Below are 24,853 nucleotides of genomic sequence, written 5' to 3'. Positions count from 1 at the left end.
AGAGACGCAGGTAGACAGGAGAGTGAAGAAAGTGTTTGGTATGCTTTCCTTTATTGGTCAATGCATTGAGTATAGGAGTTGGGAGCCATTGTGGCAGCTGTACAGGACATTAGTTGGGCCATTTTTCAAATGCTGCATTCAATTCTAACATCCCTGCTATAGGAAGGATATTGTGAAATATGAAATGATTCAGAAAGGATTTACAAGAATGTTGCCAGGGTTAAAGGATTTAAGCTATAGGGAGACGCTAAATAGGCTGGGGCTGTTTTCCCTGGAGAATGATCTTGTAGAGGTTTATAAAATCATGAGGGGCATAGATAGAGTGAATCACCAAGGTCTTTTCCCTGGTGTGGGGGGAATCCAAAACTAGAGGGCACAGGTATAAGGTGAGAGGAAAAAGATTTAAAAGGGGCCTAAGGGTCAACTTTTTCCACAGAGGGTGGTGCATGTATGGAATGAGCTGCCAGAGGAAGTGGTGGAGGCTAGTACAATAACAGCATTGAAACAGCATCTAGTTGGGTATATGAAGAGGAAGGCTTTAGAGGAACATGGGCCAATTGCTGGAAAACGGGACTAGATTAATTTAGAATATCTGGTCAGCATGGCCAAGTTGGACCAAAGGTTTTGTTTCTATGCTGTACATCTCTATGATTCTAACCTCTCCTTTTGTCTTATGGTAAACAGCAGTTTTAGGCCCAACATGGATTAAGTGGTCTGAGATAGTCTCTAACAATGACTGCAGATAGCATTTTGATATAATTGATTTAAATCTAATTAAACTAGTAAATGAAAATAAATAATATTTTAATACAATGCTTCTATGTTAACAGGATGTGATTCTGACCCTTCAAGAGAAACTCTCCATTAAATGTATCGAACATTTCTCCCTGATGCTTGAGCAGCGCAATGAAGGAGAAGCGACCAAACTCCTCTTGCTTCATGACCAGGAGACGCTTACTCAGGTAATTGCTCTTAAAGGTGTATGAAGAACTGCTGTCACGCAAGGCAGCATTAACATGAGAAAATCCTGCTCAAGGCAACAACCTGGACTCCGACATCACATGATATCTGACTGGAAGGATCTCTGGGGGCCATTTCTGTGGAAGCTAAATTCCCAATTTTGGTATTAAACAAAACTAAGCCTCCAGAGTTGTGTATAAATACTTCAACATTCATATCACACTCAGGTCTGTCACTGTAACAAAAAAATGATCTAACTTAACATAGAAAGATGTGAATAGCAGTAGGATATTTAGCCCGTCAACCTAATCCTCCATTATGCCAGATTATAAATGATCTGTGTGCCCCTACTTATCCACCTTTGTTACACATCCTTTAAAACCATTATCAAACTGGAACAATTTAAGTTGTCTCAATCCCCTTTTACCTTCCATTGTTCTTGTCTTCACATATCCTCTTCTCTCCTGTCTTCCACTCTATCACAAACTTTTCCTTTCGGTCTTTCCTCCATTTGTGCTTTTCCTGTCTCTTACTCCTGATTTCGCTCTAACCTTCCAGCTCTGACAAAGATCCACTTAAAACATTAAATCTATTTCTCTCCTCAGTAATGCTTTCTTACGTGCTGACTATTTCCAGTATTTTCTATTTTAATATGAATTTCTAGCACAGTATCTTGCCTTTGTATCCACTGTAGGAAGGAGTACTGCCTAATTTCATATTCAAATGGCCTTGCTCGAATTGTTAACAGGGCACTCCCTTGTCTTAGATTCTGCCACGTGAGGAATTTGTTTCTCTATATCTTCTCTAGCAGGACTTTGCTATTTTAATTACCTTTACTAAATCGACCCTCAATCTTCTGAACTCAAAGGAGTATTAATCAGGATTATACAATCTGTCCTCATAACTTAACCCTTTAATTCATGCTAAACAGTCATTTTAAAACTTTATTAGAAACCATTTCATTACATAGAGTCATACAACACAGAAACCAATCCTTCAGTCCACCTAGTCTACACAGACCATGTTCCCAAACCAAACTAGTCCCACTTACTGGGTTTGGCCCACATCCCTCCAAACCTTTCCTATTCACATATTTATCCAAGTGTCTTTTAAATGTTCTCACTGTACCTGCATCCACCACATCCTCTGGCGGTTCATTCCACACACGAACCGCTCTCTGTGTAAAAACAGTTGCCCCTCATGTCCTTTTTGAAACTTTCTCCTCTCACCTTAAAAAGAGAGGGGAGGGTGGGTTGTTAGGGGGCATGGACCTGACGAGGTATTCGTGGAGGTAACGGTCTTTATGGAAAGTGGATAGGGGTGGGGAGGGAAATATATCCCTGGTGGGGGTTCTGTCCTTGTTGTGGTTGGAGGGGTTCTAGGGCAGAGGTGCAAGAAGTGGATGAGATGCATTGGAGGGCATCATCAATCATGTGGGAGGGGAAATTGCAGTCTTTAAAGAAGGAGGTCATCTGGTGTGTTCTGTGGTGGACCTGGTGCTCCTGGGACAGAGCCCCTGGCCCTCACCTCCATAAAGACTATTCCCACCCCTCCTAGCACCTTCCCCTGCCACCGCAGGAATTGTAAAACCTGCGCCCACACCTCCACCCTCACCTCCGTCCAAGGCCCCAAAGAAGCCTTCCACTTCTATCAAAATGTCACCTGTACTTCCACACATGTCATTTACTGTATCCGTTACTCCCGATGCGGTCTCCTCTACACTGGGGAGGCAGGACGCCTACTCACAGAGTTCTTCAGAGAGTATAGATCTGGGACACACGCACCAACCAACCCCACTGCCCCATGGCCAAATGCTTCAACTTCCCCTCCCATTCTGACGAGGACATGCAGGTCCACCGCCGCTCCCTTACCACCTACGCCTGGAGGAAGAACACCTCATCTTCCGCCTCAGGACTCTCCAACCCCATGGCATCAATGTGGATTTCACCAGTTTCCTCATTTCTCCTCCCCCCACCTTATCCCAGTTCCAAATCTCCAGCTCAGCACCATCCTCATGACCTGTCCCATCTGTCCATCTTCCTTCCCACTTATCTGCACCACTCTCCCCTTCAACCTATCACCTTCACCCCATCTCCAACCCACCTATCGCACTCTCAGCTACCTTCCCCCCGAGCTCCACCTCCCACCCATTTATCCCTTCATCCCCGAGGCTCCTAGCCTCATTCTTGATGAAGCGCTTTTACCCGAAACATTGATTTTCCTGTTCCTCAGAAGCTGCCTGACTTGCTTTGCTTTTCCAGCACCACACTCTTGACTCTACTTCCAGCATCTGCAGTCCTCACTTTTGCCCCCTTTTTATTTTTACAAGTTCTGCCCTTGTTTGTTTTACCAAAATGCAATACCTCACATTTATCCAAAATTAAACTCCATCTGCCACTGCTCAGCCCATTGACCCAGTTAATCAAGATCCCTTTGTAATCTTCGATAATCTTCTTCCCTGTCCATCATACCGCCAACTTACTAACCATGCCTCCTATATTCTCATCCAAGCCATTTATATAAATGATAAACAAAAGTGGACCCAATACTGATCCCTGTGGAACACTGCTGGTCACAGGCCTCCAGTCTGAAAAACAACTCTTCAACACCACAGTCTGTCTCCTACTGTAAAGCCAATTTTCTATCCAATTGGCAAGCTCACCCTGAATCCCATATGGTCTAACTTTACTAAGTAGGCTACCATGCGGAACCTTGTCAAAACATTTACTGAAGTCCATGCAAACAATGTCTACCACTCTGCCCTCATCAATCTTTCTGGTTACTTTATCGAAAAAAAAACTCAATCAAGTTTGAGAGACGGGGATTTCCTTACAAAAAGCATGTTGACTATCCCTATTCATTCCTTGCCTCTCCAAATGCAAGTGAATCCGATCTTTCAGAATCACCTCCAACAACCTATCCACCACCAATGTCAGGCTTTTAGGTCTGTAGTTCCCAGGTATCTCCTTGCAGCCTTTCTTGAACAAAGACATATCATGAGCCACCCCCCAGTCCTCCAGCACCTCACCCTTGGTCAGAAATGACACAAATATTTCTGCTAGGGGCTCTGCAATTTCTTCCCTAATTTCCCACAACATCCTGGGATATACTTGATCAGGTCCCGGAGATTTATCCACCTCTGTGGTTTCTAATATTTCCTTTAAAAAGATCAATTTCAAATTTCTTGCCTTTTCACCAAGTCTGTCTGCTGATATCACTGATATGAGTAGATCTGACTGTGATGCAGGTGACACAGTCATTTCTCATGAGACTGCAAATTCAATTCGATACAAAGCCAGTCTCCATCTGTTCAAACATGGAAAAATATTTCCAGTTGAGTGTGAAGGTGTGCCTCGAAGGTTACAAATCATGTTAGATGTCAATGATCTGTAAGAATTTGAGGTTCAGCCTGAGATCAAACATGCATGTAAGTCTCTAAGAGTAAACTGAAATCTTTGGTGGAGAAGAAACTATTTTTAACAACAAAAGACACCATTTACAGACAGGAAATGCTCAGGTCAAGTGTCACCATCAATGCGACTGGCCTGCAAAATGTATGGCACGAATAAGAGAAATCAAAGGCCGCAGAGTAATTTGCAAACTCAGGGACATTTTATTCTAAGACAGAATGAAAGTAAAAAGAGTGGCCATTTAGAAGCTGAAGTAGAAAAAGTTGAGTGGAAGGAGAAAGGAGATAATTCAGCCCACAGAGAAGGCAGGAGATGGTTTAAACATGGCAAATGACCATAGAAACATTTGTTAAACAGCAGACAGCAGATATCATCCAAAGGCATAAAGTAATGGGCGTTATCAGTAGCACCTGACACAGTGCAAATGGTCTAGTGAAATCCATTCAAGGAATCAGATTCTTCTTATACAGCTGCAAAGAGTGAAATTAGTTCAGTACAATCATTAAGAAAACAGGAATCATTTATAAAACTCCAGTCAGTTGTATAGCCATTAAGAGAATGGGAAATGTTAATCAACACCATGAAAAAGGTGGGAGTCATCCAATTTTTTACTTGAAAATGGCAGGAATGATTTAATTTACTTGCAATAGGTGAAAATCCTCGATTAAGACTGCATATGCACAAGAAAAGATTTCTCTACAGCAGTAGCATTGTTATATTGTCAACTTAAAAGAGTTTATGGCAAGAAAAATAAATAATGACATTCGGAAAACATGGCAATAAAACCAATTTCTTCAGAAGGATTTAATTTCAGATATCCAAACAAAACATAGAACTGGATATGTAGGAGAAAATAATTCTTTAAACACAGCATTGCCAGAAAACTAGACATTACACCAGAAGCTAAACAAATTATATGCTATTATATTCAATAATCCAACTAATAATAGCTGATAATCCAACTAATTAGGGCTAAAAGAAGCAACAAAAACTTTTAATAAAGTTCTGCAAGTTCTTGACAATTAGTTCAAGCTGAGGATGAGTGAAATTCTTGAAAGGGCAAGATGTAACAGAAGAATTCAACATCTGGGGTAATCCAGAAGTAATTTAAATAATGATTTCTATAGATTAGTGCAACACTGTAATTAAGGAACTTTGAAATCAGAATTCCTAAAGAACCAATTTGTTAGAATTTCTGATGTGTCTGTTAGATTTGTTACAAAGAAAGATTTGACTTTGGAAGAAAGCCATTCATTGATAGTGAAACAGTACCTGAAAGGAGCACAGATCAGTTGAAAGAGAAGATCAATCTTATGACAAGAGATCAGCAGAATACATTCTGTTTTTAAGGTATCAAAATCATCAGGACACATGTGAAAAGCCAGCATAGAGAATAGGCCAGACACGAGATATTAAGAATCAGTGTCAGTGCTGACTACAAAACCTCACAGGCGCAAGCAGTGCCCAGCTGTTAGAACGAAATTCTTTATCTGCAAAATACTAGGTCACTTCCAAAAATGGGCTAATGTAGGACAGTCACAGTGCAGAAAGGTGTCAAATAACTAATCATACATTGAAGCTCATGACATAGAACAGGCTATAATAGAAGAAAGCCAAAGATATAGGTGGCCATATAAATGACCCAGAACCAATTTATTGCTAGGATGATATCTAGTCAATAGAAGTCTGACTAATTTTAAACTTGACACAGGAGTAAGTGTCACTGCATTGTAGCATGTTTGAAGAGAGACTGCGTGCAACCATATGATTCAGGACATATACTACTTTAATAGGAGCAGCATAGTGGCTCAGTGGTTAGCACAGCTGCCTCACAGTACTAGGGACCTGGGTTCAATTCCAGCCTTGGGGCCAGTGTCTTTGTGGAGTGTGCACCTTCTGCCCATGTCTACATCCAGGTGCTCTGGTTTCCTCCCGCAGTCCAAAGATGTGTAGGTTAGTTGGCTTAGCTGTGCTAAATTACCCATAGTGCACAGTGGATTAGCCATGGAAACTGCAAGGCCATAGGAATAGGGTAGAGGGGTGAGTCTGGGTGGGATGTTCTTTGGACAGTCAGCGTGGACTTGTTGGGCCAACTGGCCTGTTTCCACACTGTAAAGATTGTATGAATTCTATGCTACAGACAACACTACAACACAAAATTAGATTAGATTAGATTACTTACAGCGTGGAAACAGGCCCTTCGGCCCAACAAGTCCACACCGACCCGCCGAAGCGTAACCCACCCATTCCCCTACATTTACCTCTTTTCCTAACACTAGGGGCAATTTAGCATGGCCAATTCACCTGACGTGCACATCTTTGGACTGTGGGAGGAAACCGGAGTACCCGGAGGAAACCCACGCAGACACGGGGAGAATGTGCAAACTCCACACAGTCAGTCGCCTGAGTCGGGAATTGAACCCGGGTCTCTGGCGCTGTGAGGCAGCAGTGCTAACCACTGTGCCACCGTGCCGCCCACAAGAGATGTCAGATAATAGAGAATGCATACATAATTCACAATCAAGCATTTTCATTCTTGAACTGAATGTGGACTTTGACCTTAACATCAAATGGCAGAAGCAGTCAAACGAGTTAAGAACAAGAAACGGAACATTGCAGCACAAACAACTGAATCATCCAAGGACCAGCCAATCATGGAACAGGTCAAAAACATGCCAATAAAATGTGGAGCTGGAAAAGCACAGCAGGTCAGGCAGCATTGGAGGAGCAGGGAAGTCGATGTTTCAGGTCAGGACCCTTCATCAGGTCTCATCAAAACATTGATTTTCCTGTTCCTCCGATGCTGTCTGACCTGCTGTGCTTTTCCAGCTCCACATTTTATCGACTCTGACTTCTAGCATCTGCAGTCCTTACTATCTCCAAGTAGGTCAAAGAAATGTTGGTTAAGGTACAACCTGATGGAACGCTTCATCGACATTCCGAGGCATGCGACAGAACCCAATCGCAAAACAGAGTCCATTGAGATTATTTATGTTGGCATATGAAAGTTGTTTCATGTTGATGACAGGATGAAATCTTGGGATTATCCGGGGTTAGCGGAAAAAATATTCCACTTCTAGCAACATTGAAGATAATTCAGACTGTGAGAACAACAAAGTTCGGAATAAAATGAAAATGCTGAGAGAATTAATGAATAGTATATCTCACTTCAGCTCACTGATGAATCTTTAACTGAAGTCTTAAAATGCAGCAGTTTGATGAATGTATTTTGAAAAGAGGTTCAAGCAAAAGGCAATCCTGTAATGCAAGCACTGAGGGCAAGTGAAAACATTTAAATTATGTACAAACAACATTGAGTTAGAAGCAGTAGTAGGCCACTTGGCTATTGGAGCTTGCTCCATTATTCTATATGGCTATGGTTAATCTGAATACTCCACATTCCTGGCTGACGCAAATAACCTTTCAGCCTCATTCTTATCAAGTATCCAATTATCTCTTCAAAGATTTTCAAAAACTTTGTTTCCACTGCCTTTTGAGGAATAGACTTCCAAAACCCACCATCCGTTCAGTATTTTGAATCAGTGACCTCTAGTTCTTGATTCATCTACAAGAGCAAATATTCTTTCCACATGTCCCCCATCAAGACCCTCAGGAACATTCTGTCTTAATCTTACTCTTCTGAACTCCAGTGAGTAAAAGCGTAGCCTTTCCAACTGTATCCAAGCCTAGCCTTTCCAACCTTTTTGCATAATGCAACCCAACCACATCAGGTATTAGTCCAGTAAGTCTGCTCTGAAATGCATCCAATACATTTACATCCTTCCTTAAATAAGGAGACCAGTGCTGTGCACAGTATTCCAGATTTGGCTCCATCAGTGCCCTGTCTAGGTGATGCATAAGATCCTGCAGTTGTATTCCCTTGCAATAAACAGTGACAATCCATTGGCTTTCTTAATTACTTGCAATTCTGTATTATTAACTTCTGTAATTTATACACTAGAACACTCTTTGCACCTCATAGCTCTGCAACTCTCACCATAAAGAGGATATGTTTCTTTACTCTTCCAGCCAAAAATGAACAAATTCACATTTTCCTACATTAAAATCCCTTTGCCAGATGTTTTGCCTAGTGTCTCTTAATCGATCTTTATCCTCCTTATGCCCTCTTCAAAACTATTCCTACCTATCGTTGTGTATCGGCAAATATAGCAACCATACCTTTGGCTTCTTCATGCAAGTCCATTATATAAATTGTAAGCACTGATCCCTGTGGCACACTACCTCTTGTCAACAAGAAAATAACCCTTTAATGTTGACTTTTTGTTTCCTGTTAACTTGCCAATTTTTGATCTATATCAATATGTTTCACCCTCCACCATGAGTTTTTATTTTCAGCAGTTACCTTTGATGTGGCACTTTATCAAATACCTTTTGGAAACCTAAGTACAGTATATCCACAGTGTATGTTAATTCTGCAAAGAACTCTGATAATTTAATTAAGCATAACCTAGTTTTCTCAAAATCGTGTTGACTCTGCCTTATCACCTTGACATTTCTTTAATAATGCCATCTGTCCTATGACAGATTTTAAATTAACTGTCCTGCATTTTCCTGCTTTCGGTGTCCTTTCGTTTTCAATAAGCTATCTTCAAATGGGGACTTCCCAAATTAAGGAATTCAGGAAAATTAAGGTCAACACATCAATTAGTTTAATAGCAATTTCTTTTTAAGACCGTAGGATGAGGTCATCAGGATCCAGGGACTTGTCAGCCCTCAGCTCCAACAGTCTGCTCAGTGCCACTTCCCTGGTGATTGTAATTGTCTTCAGTACTCATTCCCTTCCATTTCCTGATTTATTATTATTTCAAAGCTGTTACCTGTATCCCCATTATGAAGACCAGTGCAAAATATCTGTTCAATTCATCTGCCACCTTCTTATTTTAATTAATACAGGTATTAACTATGTTCTATTAACTTCTATTAACCCTACTCCACTTTTTATAGGTTGCTTTGTTTGCTTTTTTCTTTATAAAATATCTATTGAAACTCATCTCTATTTATATTTCTAGCTAGCTTTCTCTTTTACTCTCATTCTCCCTCCTATTTTATAATTCTTTGCTTTTTTTAATATTTCATTGCATCTTCTGACCTGTCACACATCCTTGTATAAATATATGCATTTTCCTCAAGATTGTTGCTACTTTCAACTTTTTCTTAATTAACCACAGATACTGGACCCTCTCTTTGGTCTTCTTCCTTCTCATTGGAATGGAGTTATTCTATGGATTCTGAAATATCCCCTTAAATGTCTGCCACTTCATCTCTATTGACCTACCTCTTACGCTAAAGTTTGCCAGCTCTGATTCTGTGCCCTCATAATTGCCCTTGTATAAAATACTAGTCTTGGATCCATGCTTTTCACCCTCAAACTGAATGGAAAATTCTATTTTTTTATTAGTTATTGCAAGTTAAGGGTGCCTTCACTACAACTAATCAATCTCGTTTGTGCAATCGTGGATCTAGTCCCTGATTGGCTCCAGAATGTGCTATTCTAAGAAACTATCCCAAAAACTTCTATGACCTTCTCATCAGGCCACGTTTTCCAGTCTATTTGTAAATTGACACTCCCCTATGATTCTTGCTGTGCCTTTCTAACAAATTCCTGTTATGTGTTCCTTTATGCTGATATTACCAAATGTTTACACTTACAGCGCCTGTACAGCTTTTCCACAAATAATTTATTGTCTTTATCATTTCTCATCTCTATGCAAACTAGTTCTCCGTCCTGGTTCCCTGTACTTAGGTATTTAGCACTGCTACCTTATAACGCCAGGGACCCAGGTTCAATTATAGCCTTGGGTGACTGTCTGTGTGGAGTTTGTGCATTGTCCCCATGCCTGCATGGGTTTCCACTGGGTGTTCCAGTTTCTTCCCACGGACCAAAGATGTGCAAGTTGGGTGAATTGGCCATGGTAAATGTGGGGTTATGGGGATCGGCTTGGGATAGGGTGGATCTAGATGGGATGCTCTTCTGAGGGGGTGTGCAGACTTGATGGGCCAAATGGTTTCTTTTCACACTGTAGCAATTCTATGATTTTATGATCTTTTCCTAACTTCCTGTCCTTCCAAAATGTCACATACCCTTCAGTGTTTAATAATAATACAAATAGTTAACAGTCACGCAGAGTCAAGATTAGAGTGGTGCTGGAAAAGCACAGCAGGCCAGGCAGCATCCACGGAGCAGGAAAATCAAAACATTTCGGGCAAAAGCCATTCATCAGGAATACGCAGAGGCAGTTGCTCTCTTTTGGATTCTAATGATTTCATAAACCAGAGATTTACAGATTCACCAGAATCAAGTCACTGCTGTTCAATATAATGTATTTCAAACTTTATTCAATCTATGTCATGTAGCAGCCAGGACGTTGTAATCACTATTAGGCACTACCTCTTTATTTCTGTTTCTATTGTCAGTTCATCTGTTGTGATGTGAATGCGACCTGCATTCGGATAGAGCCTTTATATTTGTCCTTTTATTATCATTGTAACCTCTAGTCTTACGTTAATTACTCTTCAATGTGATTCTCTTTCCCTTCTTGTTACAGTATGTTTAAGATTTCTCAAAATGATTACTTCTCTCTTGGTCTGTCACTTCTGTTTGATTTGCCAGATCTTTCCTAATTTGATCCCTGCCCCTGCTATTTAGTTTAATAAACAAATTTGCAAATATTAACAAAAGGGGCAATAGTATGCTGGGAGATATTGCATAAAGTATTATAGTCTGAAATAATTAATGCAGTGAAATGCATTAAGCATTGCTCAATGTGACATTTGGATTGAAGCAATGAGAAACAGCTCTGAAATTCAAAGATGTTGACCTATCCCTCATTGTCTTAGCAACAATGCCTGGCAATAGCAATCAATAAACAACAACCTATTTAGGACAAGAGCTCTTTTTCATTAGATTACCAAGTTTTTTTTCCCCTTTGCTTCACAAGACCAAGCAAGGCCTGTTGATCCCTACCAGAAAAGGTAATGGTGGCAATAAACCAACCAGACGATTCTTAAACCATAATGAGCTGTGGTGAGGAAACATTGTGCAACAAATTTTCATCATGCGTTGTATAATAATGCAAATAGTTGACAGTTGGCCAGAGATAGTTACTACATTTTAGAATTCTAATGACTTCATAAACTAGAGATTTACAGTGATATCAGAATCAAGGCACTGCCATTCAACATATTATATCCAACATATTATTTCAATGAAAGCTTCTAAGCGCCATTTTCACTTTTAAAGTCATGAGGGGACCTTGTTCTCAAAGATATGGAAGAGTTCATCTTCCAGGTACAGCTTCTGATGTGATTATATTTTCCAAGTCCAACACTGAGCCAGTCCATCTGAACTCTGACTTTCATATTGGTCTGCCCGATATCCGCATGAATTAAATTGATCAATCACAGCCCTTACAGGTTAAAATTTGTACAATATGCATTTACCAAGTCAAGAATTTCCCAGGAATTTTAATATAAATGCTTGTCAAATTCTATAGAATTGTGAAAGGAAGTGTTATAAATAATCAACATGGGACGGCACGGTGGCACAGTGGTTAGCATTGCTGCCTCACAGTGCCAGAGACCCGGGTTCAATTCCCGACTGTGTGGAGTTTGCACATTCTCCCCGTGTCTGCGTGGGTTTCCTCCGGGTGCTCCGGTTTCCTCCCACAGTCCAAAGATGTGCAGGTTAGGTGGATTGGCCATGCTAAATTGCCCGTAGTGTGAGGTAAAAAGGGATAAGTGTAGGGGAATGGGTGGGTTGCGCTTCAGCGGGTCGGTGTGGACTTGTTGGGCCGAAGGGCCTGTTTCCAAACTGTAAGTAATCTAAAGTAATCTAATCTAATGTCTGGCAGCATTTGTGGATGGAGAAATAACATGAGCATTTCAGGTCCGAGAGTTTTCATCAGTCTGGGCAAAGGTAGTAGGCTTTGCAGATGTGAAGGGGCAGATGGTGGGAAAGAAGAATAAGGGTGTACGTTTGTGGCGGAGTTCAGTGTGAAAGAGATTAAATTACAAGAGGCTTCATGGTGCAAGGCTAAAGTAAGTGGCAGTAGGGCAAGTAAATAAACAACAGCGTATCTGGAAAATGTGTGAATGATGAGATTCTGAATTGCTCCCATCCAAAAGCAAAACAAGCATGATAAAAGATAAACAAGTGGAAAAGAATCCAAATAGTCAAACAAAATGGACAGAAAAGTTATAAACTGAAACTGTTGAACAGATTGTTGAGGTAGTAAAATAGCCAGTCAAAAGACACTGGTCCTTGAGACCGAAAGAGCCTCATTGGAGCATTACAACAAGCCAAAGGAAGGAAGATCAGAATGGAAGCAAAGTGGAGAATTCAACTGACAAGTGATTGGACACTCAGGTGCATTCTTGTGGCTAATCGGATATGTAAATCTGTATTTAGTATCCCTAATGTATAGGAGACCATGTCCAGCAGCAAATGCAATACACTACATTGAAAGAGGTGTATGTAAATTACTGTTTCATTTGAAGGGGTAACCTGGGACCTTGGATGATAAGAAGAAAAGATGTAAATGAGCAAACATTGCACCTCTGGTATTTGCATTGAAGAGTGGTTGGAGGAAGAGAAAGGTTGTAGAGATAACAAAGAAGTGGAATAGGAAATCCAGTGGAGGATTGGTCCTTTTAGAATGCTGGAAGGGGAGGGAAAGATGTGTTTGATAGTGTCATCATACTGAAAGTGGCAAAAATAATCCATTGGATAATGGTGGTGGAGCGGATGGTTCGACAAATGGAACCTTATCCCAATTCTGAGCAGAAGAAGACGTGAAAGAAGAAGAGCATGAAGTAGAAGGGATATTGGTGACATGGGGAGTGTCCTCAGCTGAGGGTAAAAGAGTATTCGAAAGCGATAGTGTCGGTGATGGCATAATCCGAACAAAGTAACTTAGAAAATGGAACTGAGTCCTTGCAAGAAGCAGGATGGAAGGAAGTGACATCTTGTCGCTGTGAGAGTTTGTGGACTTATGATTAATTTGCTTTACAACTTGTCCCCAGAAATGGAGGCAGAGAAGTCAAGGAAAGGAAGGGAAGAGTCAAAAATCAACCGTGAAGGCATGTTAACTCTGCTTCTTACACAACAGATGCTGCAAGACCAGCTGAGAATTACCAGCATTTTCTGGCTTTATGTCACCTTTATGGAATCCAGAGTATTTTATTTTGTCATATAGAATATAGATTGGGCAATTTCAAAAATAATATTGTCAAACAGATATTTCAAAAAGTCCATTAAAATGTCAATTTACAATAGAGCTTCTCTCATTATTGTGGTCTTAAACTGCATTCTTCCAAACTTCTCCTGCACTAACTTTCTGTTTTTTTTTAAAGTTATCCTATGCTAGAACTCACTAGGTCTCCAATGACCTCTGCTCTGGAGGGAAATTTTGCCTGAAGCACAAATTTCTTTAATGTAGGATATCAAACAAATAATAACACTATCTACCAATAGCATAAAGTTTATATCCAAGACTCTATTGATCAATTATTAATCCAGACCAAACTCTCAAGGTATTTGCAAAGGACTACTCAACAGTACAACATAGATACAAAATTCCAGTAGGAATTCCTATTTTGCTCCAAAGTGACAGTGTATGATGCATTGAGCATCTATCTCTTGCACCATGGGTCAAGGCACATCGCCTTGAGAAGCTGAATTTTGAAGGTGCAGCAGTGTTTAGAATCAAATTCTTGTGGTCATCTCAGAAACTGAGCCATTAAGTAATGGGGCTTTGTGCTTTAAGACTAGTTTATTATTGTGGATCTTGGAGTCCCTGTCCAGTTGCCCTGCATCTGATATTACTTTGCTTTAGGTGACACAGAGGCCGGGCTCCCACAAGATGAAGTGTCTTTTCCGAATCAGCTTCGTCCCAAAGGATCCTATTGATTTATTGCGGAGGGATGCAGTTGCTTTTGAGTATTTATATGTTCAGGTAAGTGCATCTTTACTCTGATACTAGTTGATCTGTCAAATTATGTGTTTGATACATTATTTAGTTTTTACTTTCATAAACTGTATCCAGCAATCTCGCATTCATAACAAACACAGAGAAGGCTAGAGAAACTCAGCAGGTCTGACAGCATCTGTGGAGAGAGAAACAGAGTTAATGTTCGAATCCGGTATAACTCTTTTTTCAGAAGATTCATACAGGACTTGAAACATGAACTCTGTTTCTCTCTCCACAGATGCTGCCAGACCTGCTGAGTATCTCTATGCTTGTTTCAGAATTCCAGCATACACAGTATTTACTTTTCTTGCATTTATGTAATGGTACATCTGAAAGTGCTTCGCGGGATTGTTATAGAGTGAAAATTTGACACTGAGACACATGAGAAGATAATAGGGAAATGGAGCAAACTTTCTTCAAAGAGGTAAGTTCAAAATCTCTTAAAGGTGAGGATAAATGAACAGTTAGACAAGCAAAGCAATATCCCCTTACCAGAGTGCAATTTAAACATTTCTACTGGTCAAATTGCAAGTTAATTTTAGATTTTTTTATACACAGTAACTTGTGTTGGCAAGAATAATGAAAAATGTGAAACAAAGAAATACATTTGCTGAATTGCACCTTGTGAACATTTCAGATTGTGGAATCATCTCCCACGTTTCTTTGTCTGCTATGTGCTCAATTAACTGAAGAGCTTAATGCTTGCATTCAATAATTGATGTAAGAATGCCTTGCTAATATATGAAATGATTATTTGCTCATTTCATCAACTGTAATTTCTGGACTAATATGTTGCGTATGAAAGCAAAACAATCAATAGTCATGAAAAGGGAAGATTCAATCTTTGGTCATCAATTGAAGACAAGATTAAAGAATAATTGTAACTTGTATCTGTATTGCACATTTAAAGTAGAATAACATCCCAAATTGCTTCAGAAGTATCTAATAAGAGCTTAATATTACAGACTCTGATCATCTTTAAAAGTCATGATATGGAGAAGCTGGTGTTGAACTCGGGTGGGCAAAGTTAAAAACCACCCAACACCAGGTAATAGTGCAACAAGTTTATTTGGAAGCATTAACTTTCGGAGCATTGTTACTTTATCAGGTTGCTGTCCTGAGGACAGCTATCTGATGAAGGAGCAACCCTCTGAAAATTTGTGCTTCCGAATAAACCTGGTGTTGGGTGATTTTTAACTTTATCCTTAAAAATGACACTTGTAACAGATCAGTTTTGAATGAAAATAGCCACTTTTGATGAGTAATAGCTCACATATAAAGCATCTGAAATCATTAGCATTTGGGAGAAGGGAAGAGGTTCAAGACACTCATTTTGAGAGGTATTTCCCCTCCATTCCCATTCCTGGGTCTGCTAATAACAGAAATATTTTATCGAATTCAGGCTTGCTATTGTCTCCATAAGAGAATCTGAAAGGGCCAGGATGCATGTCACAGCGACCTCTACTTCCAATGACCAACCTCCATACTGTGCCTTCTCCAAATGAAAATATTAATAATTCCACACACTGTGTAACTAACTGTGTGATTGAGTTTTGTCCTATCAATTATGAAGTGTCAGTTGAGAGCTTTCAGGCTGTGTATCAGTTCCCCCTGAGATAGGTAGATGATACTTTTCAGAAATCTTCTTGGATGGCACATATAACAAAGATATCCACACTTCTTTTGAAGGCACAGCTCAGATACTTTGCTGGTCTTTGCTGTTTGTCTTCAACTCTTCTTTGCTTCTATAAGAGAGCCAAAGTAAGAAGGGAAGGCCAGCCTGTGATGAACATTGTCAATCCACAAACCACAAAACTGATGACCCTCCCACTGAGTAAATCTTGAACATGTTTATTATGGATTACAATAATGCATGCATTCTTGTTTGTAAATTAGTGTATATATCTGAGCAAGGCAGGAGTAGCAAGGTGGGTTCAGTACTCCTCACAGGCTGACATCTCTATATAACATCTATAGTGGATGCCAGAAGGAAGAAAGAGAGAGAAATGTAAAATGATTTCAGAAGAAATAAGAACAAGAATAGGCCATTTGATCCTTAAGCCACCTTTGCCATACAAAGGTGATGGTGACCTCAACTCTGTTTTCTTGTCTGTGCCTTTTAAATCTTGACTGTCTTGTAGATCAAAGATTTGACAAGCTAAGTCTTGAATAATTCAATGACCCAGCCTCCTATGCTTTTCGTGGAAGAGACCTCCAAAGCCTGATGACCCTCTGAGTGGAAAAAAAAGTCTCAGTCTCAAAGAGGAGACCCCTTATATAAAACGCTCCCCCCTAGGTCTCCAATTCTGTGATGAGGGGAAACATCCTCTCGGCGCTTACACTTTCAAATCCTTCAGAATCTTATTATTTTCAATATGTACACGTTTCATTATCCTGAACTCATTTGAGTTCTGGTCCAACCTGCTCAAATTTCCTCACCAAGAAACCCTTTCATCCTCAGAATCAATTTAGTAAACATTCTCTAAACTGCATATATAAAGATTTCCTGCATGTAAAGATGGAACATTGCCCATTGGATGAGGTGGCAGTTACCATCATCATAGATTCTCTTCTACCTGCTCAAGACTGTACACCAAAGTGGCACACTCGACTCAAAATAAAATTGGTATGTGTGACCTTTCTGTAAAATTACCATCTGTACTTGTTATCAGTTGAAATAGGGAAACAGAAAAATTGCTGCTAATATATAATACTGAAAAGCTACAGCTACATTCAGTTTTGGATACTGGTGTATTGGCAGGTGATGGGTTTCACAGATCATTGATTATCTTGGGGTGAGACATTTCTGCTTGGTGACATCTATCCCTTTATTGTTTCTCTGTCAGAGTTGCAATGACGTGGTGCAGGAACGATTTGGACCTGAGCTGAAGTATGATGTGGCTCTCCGACTTGCTGCATTACAGATGTATATTTTGACTATCAGCACCAAACAATCACAGAAAGTCTCTCTTAAATACATTGAGTAAGTAATGAAAAGGCTTTTGATGATTCAGACAATAATTTGCGATATTTGGTGTATTGGCAAAGGAATGAATGAATATCCATCAATGGGCATGACTAACTCCTGACTGGAATTAACTCTCCATGGTTAGATTCAAATAATGCTTTGACTGTACACTAGATCCAGCTAGTAACTGTGTCTCATAATCCATGTCATGCAAAATGTTTTACTCTGTATATTCTCTCTATTGACTGTTTATAACACCCATTGGAAATTTATATTAATTTCTTTCAGAACAAACAGTTAAGCATTCTAAACAAAATTTCAGTTTCTAAAAGTATCGTGATCAAATTAGTTCATATTCTTGTGACAGGAATTCTCTCTCTCCTTTCTTCAAAGCAGTTAATATCCTGAAAATACCCTAAAGCAGGACTATTAATAAATTTACAGTTCTAACCATTTTCACCTGACTGCTTCATTGAAACGGAATGCCTTCCCACATGGTGAGTTTGGTGGTAGAGGATATTTAATTTGGTGTGAAACCAGTGGATGTTGTACCTGCCAGATTGCTGCCACTGCCCTGATTAACTCTAGGGCAGGTTGGCTTATGTACATCGCTCAGGCCCCACTCTCAATCAATGCCCCTTTTAGACTCTCATGCTGCTGCCATGGATATTCACCCCGAGGTGGTGGTGGATGCCCCTGTGGGAGCTCCATAAAGCAAACCCTGCTGTGGATGCATATGGGCTCCTGGAAATGGCGGCAGGTTCATGGGGTGCTTTATTGAGGGACCTGGCTTCATGAAGGAGCTGAGAGCTGCCTTCCCTGGCCTACCTGCTGTCTCTACCTATCAAACTCCCCTCCTCTGCCGCCCAAATCTGCAACCACCCTCTCATTATCATTCATCCTATGCCTAAGTCCTTGCCAGTTCTGGATCTTAGTGGGTTTATCACAGAGAGTGTCCACTGCCAAAATATGAAAAATCATGGAATCATAGAATCCCTACTGTGTAGGAAAAAGGCCGTTCAGCCCAACAAGTCTCCACCGATCCTCCGAAGAGTAATCCAACCAGACCCATTCTCCCAGCCCTATATTTACACCTGGGTAATGCACCTAATCTACACATTCCTGAACACTATGGACAATTTAGCATTGCCAATTCATCTGAACTGCACATCTTTGGATTATGGGAGGAAACCAGAGCACCCAGAGGAAACCCACACAGACATGGGGAGAATGTGCAAACGGCACACAGACAGTCACCCAAGGCTGGATCCCTGACCCATACTATCTCTGGCTGACAGGCAGCTCTCAGCTGGCAGAACAGTGTCCCTGGGATCTTCGATCAGGGAAAGGCCTCCTTATTGCCCAGTCCTTTCTAAAAAGAGATGACATGCAGTACTTAGACGCTCTCCAGTCCTTATGCTACATTAAAATTAGCCCTTTGATTCTGCCTGACTTTATACATTCCATAAACAGTTACCTCTATGGGCAGAATCATCCAGGGCCCTGAATGACGTGGGCTGCGGTGAGTAACCTGGCAGAATTTCTCAAATAGTCCAGCATGGCCTTTCCCAATGTCCGGAGCAACCAGCTGTACTTTCAAACCAAGTTCTGCATGTTGAGATGAGATTCATGCTAAACAGCGGTAAGATACCTATAAAGAGCAATCATTACTTGTCATCGTCATGAACTGTACATCTTGTCCACATTAACATGCAACTTCCTAACCTACCGCCCATCACAAGGAAGCTGGACATTGAATATTCTCCATGTGAAAATCAGAGCAGGTACCAGGCCACCCAGCTGGCCGCTTGCTCCTCTGAAAAGCCATCTTGGAGACCTGGCAACACCATCTGAGGAGATACGTCAGGGCACCTTCCACACTCCCCTTCCATCCATGAATGTTGGCATCTGATACCTAGCAAACCAGAGAGCATCAGGACGTGCAGAAGTCGACGTTTCGGGTGTAACCCTTTTTCCCAAAATGTCGACTTCTCCACCTCCTGCCTGGCTTTCTGTGTTCTTCCAGCCTCCTGCCTGTGTAACTTGGATTCCAGTATCTGCAGATTTTTTTGTCTCTGGCATCTGAAACCTGCCAGCCTCTCAACATCCTCATGGCAAGCATTGAAAAGCTGCTGCAAGAACATTTTGCCCACGAGGTCAGGCACCGTGTGAGCCCTGTCTTAGCGCTCACTCACCTTGTGCTCACAGCATGCCTGCCTTGCCTGTGTTGTCTTGTCTTTTTGAGGTGGACAAGAGTGTGGGGGAGGCAGGCAAAATGTAGCACCTAAGAGTGGGAAGGGTAGAGCATGAGCCTTGATGGAAGGTGGGTACAGTTGCAGAGAGGAGATGGTGGCAGTTATCCAGACTGAGTGGAGAAGGGCATTGACCTTCTTCCTGCTGTGCTGGGCATTCCTCCAGATGGCTGAAGCTGGCTCAGGTGCAACCTCAGTGCATTATATGGGATGATGCTCATCAGTTACCAAGCATAGCATGTCCTGATTAAGTTTGATTTATTCTGTTCATCACAGTTCTACAGTGTTTTAATACAACAGAATCAGTGGTGGTGGTAAATTATTGTGTTGCAGGGAACATGATAACTTTAGTATCATTTGTATGTCCTTGCACAGGCAGTACTTATTAGCATATGTGAGCTCCTAAAACTGTTAAACCAGAATAGTTGAAAAAAATTAATGAGGTCATTGTCATAGCTTTCACAATTAATTGGATGTAAACATTCTACTGGCGCATGACTTTTGATAGCTGGCTGACAGAAATTTAATTAGAACTTCACCTTCTACGCCACAAATGTCAGCAGGATATTGCTTCTCATTTAGGTGAGAAAACGGCAGTACGTATGCTCAGTTTTAGAGAGCATTGGAGAGTTATTAGTCAGAACATATTTTATCTTTTGAAAATGAGTAAAATCACTTGGGGTTTTGTCACACCAAGAAATATAACAGTCTTTTCCCTGTCCAATAGTCCCTCCCCAGTAATAAGTGCCAAAGATTGGTAACTAATATTTTTCATTTACAATCATTCACATTTCCGGAGCACCTCTGAAGAATGTGTTGTGTTCAACAGTTCTCTGGTGGAAAAATTACTGTGCAGTGATATTTTGGTTCTTGTACTTGGATTTGGATATGTGTATTTCAGCTTTTCAACTATACTGTAATTAAAACAATAGAGGTGAAGAATAGAATGGCTTAGTAATTTATTGATTTAACAACTGACTAATTAGAATTACATGACATTCACTGCAGGAGATCTGGGACCTGTGTCAGAAAAATGACAAGACTTTTACTTTACCATTCAGGTTGTAGAATCATTGATGAACAGCATAGAGTCTGAACTAGGAAGTATTAGTTGGTTTATTTAATCCAACATTATGTTAAAAAATGGTATTCAAAAATTGAAACTGTGTGCAAAAAAAGTAAGAGAGAGAAAAGAGGCCAATCACACAAGAGAAGAATATTGGGATTACTTTGTTTGATTTTTAAAAATCAACAACAATGAATGAGAATCCCACACTTAGCAAATTAAGTCTGCAATGGCAGCGAAATTATTGGCAGTAACTAAAACATAAAACAGCATTAAAAATGTGTTTACATTGCAGTGGACAAGCCCTATCTTTGATGGGAGACTTTAATGGATATATCTCCTAGGTAAAGAAACTTTGTGCCTTTCATATGTTTCAATGTTCGGTCCCTTGGTGAGACATTGAAACGGCAGAGGTTCTGGAACAGTGGGGCAACACTTAGAGTAGCCTTCTGATTTAATTTCTATGTTGGTTATCAGAGGTTACAATGTAATATTTAATATCAATAAGTACTGTCAGCTCATTGCCACTTCTGCAGAAAAATCTCATTCAATTTTTTTTAATAAGAAATCAGGCCAGTTAAGCAACCTCTGTCCGATTTGATCAAAAACTAAATTCATGTTGAGGAAGCTGGAATCATCAAGTACGTATCAGTGAGACTCATTTGTCACACCAGAGGCAGATCAGCTGCAAGGCTCTTGTTGGTTTGGATTTAGATTACTTCTGCCATGACTTAGATACTGTAGCAGCCTGTGTCCAAGTACAGCAATGACTGGAAAATATTCAGTCTTGGGCTGTTAAATGATAAGCAATGTTCCTATCTTGAAAGTGCCATGTAATGGCTATCTCCAACAAGTACAGAACATTTCAGAAAAGAATTCAAAATATTCAATGAAAATGCACTCCATTGAGAAACAAATACTCAGCAAAAAAGACCAACTAAGGAAGTTCAGATTGGATTAGATTAAAGTAAATCACACACTTTGAAAATGCTCTATTCATCCCTACTGTCTGCTCCCTGTCTGTTAACCAATCCATGATAACATATTGACTCCTTTTCCATGCTCTTGTGTGGTGCTTTATCAAATGCCTTTTGTAAATCCAAAGAGCACATTTATCAATGCCCCAATATCTTAGCCTTCTTGTTACATCCTGAAAAAACTCTCATAAATTTGTCAGACAGGGTTTCCTTTCAAGAAACCATATTCATTTAATTTAAGTGCATTGTAAATATTTCCTGAATAATAGATTTCCACATTTCCAGATGATGGATGTCAGGCTAACTGGCTTGTCATTCCTCGTTCTCTCTCCTTTATTTCATGTATAGCAGTGTTACATTGACAAATTTGCACTTAGCAGAGATTATTCCCAAATTCAAATTTACTGCTAATCTAAACTATAGTTTGACAAAAAAAAACTTCAGAGACATCCCACCAACCACCAATTTTCAAGTTACATTCATTCTTCATTGTCTCCACTCTGCGCTCCCATTATAAACACTGATTCTTTCTGCCATGCAAAGAAACAGCAATGTTTCCCATATATAAGATGAATTGTAGCAACTCACCAAGTCTCCTTTGATAGCACCTTCCAAAACTACAATTTCCACCACGTAGAAAGACAAGGAGAGTAGATATTTGTGAGTACCATTATTCATCAGGAATGGCTGATGAAGGGCTTATGTCCGAAACGTTGATTCTCTGCTCCTTGGATGATGTCTGACCTGCCGTCCAGCAACACGGTGGCACAGTGGTTAGCACTGCTGCCTCACAGCGCTAGAGACCCGGGTTCAATTCCCGACTCAGGCGACTCTCTGTGTGGAGTTTGCACGTTCTCCCCGTGTCTGCATGGGTTTCCTCCGGGTGCTCCGGTTTCCTCCCACAGTCCAAAGATGTGCAGGTCAGGTGAATTGGCCATGCTAAATTGCCCGTAGTGTTAGGTAAGGGGTAAATGTAGGGGTATGGGTGGGTTGCGCTTCGGCGGGTCGGTGTGGACTTGTTGGGCCGAAGGGCCTGTTTCCACACTGTAAGTAATCTAATCTAATCTAATCTAAAAACACGCTCTTGACTTTGATCTCCAGCATTTGCAATCCTCACTCTCTACTGAGTACCACCATTGCCAACTTCCCCTCCAACCGCACACTATCCTAACTTGGAAGGATATCTCCATTTCTTTGTTGTCAGTAGATCAAAAATTCTGGAAATTCTCTCTTATCTTTGGATCATCTCGGAAACGCAACAGACAGACTGCAGCAGTTAACGAAAGTGATCCATTACTGCATTCTCAAAATAGAGTATATTTAGGGGTGAGCAGCTTACACTGCCTTACCAGTTATAATCACACAAGGTTAAGAAAATCCACCATCTTACATTATTTATGAATCAAAAGGCTGAGTTAGAATTCTGTGCAACATGTTTTGACTTAGCTTTTCTTTTATAAGCAGTAATTTAGAAGCAAGCAATCTTAGAGAAAGGTAACCTCTGCCCTTTGAATTATAATTCTTTCACAGGAAAGAATGGGGCCTTGAAACCTTCCTTCCCCCTATGGTCTTACAGAGCATGAAGGAGAAGAATGTGAAGAAAGCACTTTCTCACATCCTGAAAGCAAACCAAAATCTTGTTCCTCCGGGCAAAAAGGTAACGTTTCCCCATAAATTAATAATGATCTACAAGATAAAATATTTCACGGCAGTATAACTGCTGATATTGTTCTATGAATTCTACAATATTATGCAGGAACTTTGTTTCTTATACAGGAGATGTACTATTGTTGTCAATGTTATCACCAACAGAGTAGGGCACGGAATAATTGTGATTTCACCAGTAGTATAACATTCTTGTGTTTTAAAAGAGGTATTGCATGGGGTCTAACACCAATTAAATGAATAAAGAAATAAAAATGTAGTAATACGATGTGACATTACAGAAATGTCTGAAAAATTTAAACATTCCCTGTGTTAAACTAGCAACTATTTACCTTCTAGAATAATTAAATTGCTGAGAAGTTTCAAAACTGCAAGAAATTACTAAAGAATCCTTTTTTAATGGGCCAGAACTCAGTCTGACTGTATTTTGTTAAATTCTAATTTTGGTGGTGAAGCTGAGTATCCATCGGCATGAGTTAAACGAATTTCCATTTTGTGTTTCTCCCCCCAGTACAAATGTCTATATTGACAGAAATATTAGGATGCTTGATATTTAAACACTAAGTTATATCCAACTGTATTCTGACACATTCAGATATCAGCAATTCATCATCACTCCTCAATGTAAATTTTACCTCAATATTAGTCTCTTACTTTCTATTGCAGCTCTCGGCACTGCAAGCCAAGGTGCACTACTTAAAGTTTCTCAGTGACCTGCGTTTGTATGGAGGCCGGGTCTTTAAAGCAATGCTAGTGGTAATGTATCTTAATTCTTCTCTGAATTTTTCTAACATTGGGAACAAAACTTATATGAATCTTCAAGTTAGGTAAAAGCTATAATAACAATCCTCGAAGATGTGACTCTTCACACACCGACATACACAAACACCCACAAATTTATCAGGGATCACGTTAGATTATTGGATCAACATTGACAATGTTTCTGATGAATTGTATTGTATTGTATTGCTGTGTTTACCTTCCAAAAAGATTGCTAAAGTAGGTTAGTTAAAAATTCCCACCAAGAATAATGACCCATTATCTCGAGTTGTCAAATCGCTACAGTTTAATGACCTTGAGTGTTTGACAACAATTTAGGAAAGCTTGAGTTTTCGGAAAAATTGGTCTTGTATATATAGAATCTTTACTAGAGAATATTTATTAGGCTATTCATACCTTCAGTTGTGGTCTTTCTGTTCATAGCTCACTGAGGTGTTATTGCCACAAAACGAAATGCACTGGAGGTGTCTTTGAAGTCATAGAGTCATAGAGATCTACAGCATCGAAACAGACCCTTCAATCCAACCCATCCATGCCGACCAGATATCCCAACCCAATCTAGTCCCACCTGCCAGCACCTGGCCCATATCCCTCCAAACCCTTCCTATTCATATACTCATCCAAATGCCTTTTAAATGTTGCAGTTGTACCAGCCTCCACCACTTCCTCTGGCAGCTCATTCCACACAGGTACCACCCTCTGCATGAAAAAGTTGCCCCTTAGGTCCCATTTATATCTTTCCCCTCTCACCCTAAACCTATGCCCTCTAGTTCTGGACTCCCTGAC

General features: G+C 40.2%; 1 protein-coding gene across 9 annotated transcripts in view; it reads left to right on the top strand.

The window, feature by feature from the left end:
* frmpd4 (FERM and PDZ domain containing 4) overlaps window positions 1-24,853 on the top strand; it is a 765,355-nt gene that overhangs the window by 720,289 nt on the left and 20,213 nt on the right. For 8 of the 9 annotated variants that reach the window (XM_043700607.1, XM_043700602.1, XM_043700603.1 and 5 more), the window contains 5 exons: window positions 831-962; window positions 14,225-14,344; window positions 17,206-17,342; window positions 23,153-23,279; window positions 23,954-24,043. In XM_043700607.1, the coding sequence (XP_043556542.1) occupies window positions 831-962; window positions 14,225-14,344; window positions 17,206-17,342; window positions 23,153-23,279; window positions 23,954-24,043 (606 nt within the window). The remainder of the gene's footprint in view (window positions 1-830; window positions 963-14,224; window positions 14,345-17,205; window positions 17,343-23,152; window positions 23,280-23,953; window positions 24,044-24,853) is intronic. The other variant, XM_043700601.1, reaches the window with a different exon arrangement.

The sequence above is a fragment of the Chiloscyllium plagiosum genome, chromosome 12, assembly GCF_004010195.1.
Source record: "Chiloscyllium plagiosum isolate BGI_BamShark_2017 chromosome 12, ASM401019v2, whole genome shotgun sequence".
NCBI classification, from domain to species: Eukaryota; Metazoa; Chordata; class Chondrichthyes; order Orectolobiformes; family Hemiscylliidae; genus Chiloscyllium; species Chiloscyllium plagiosum.
Note: the sequence above shows the minus strand (reverse complement) of the source record. Positions and strands in the feature narration are given on the sequence as shown.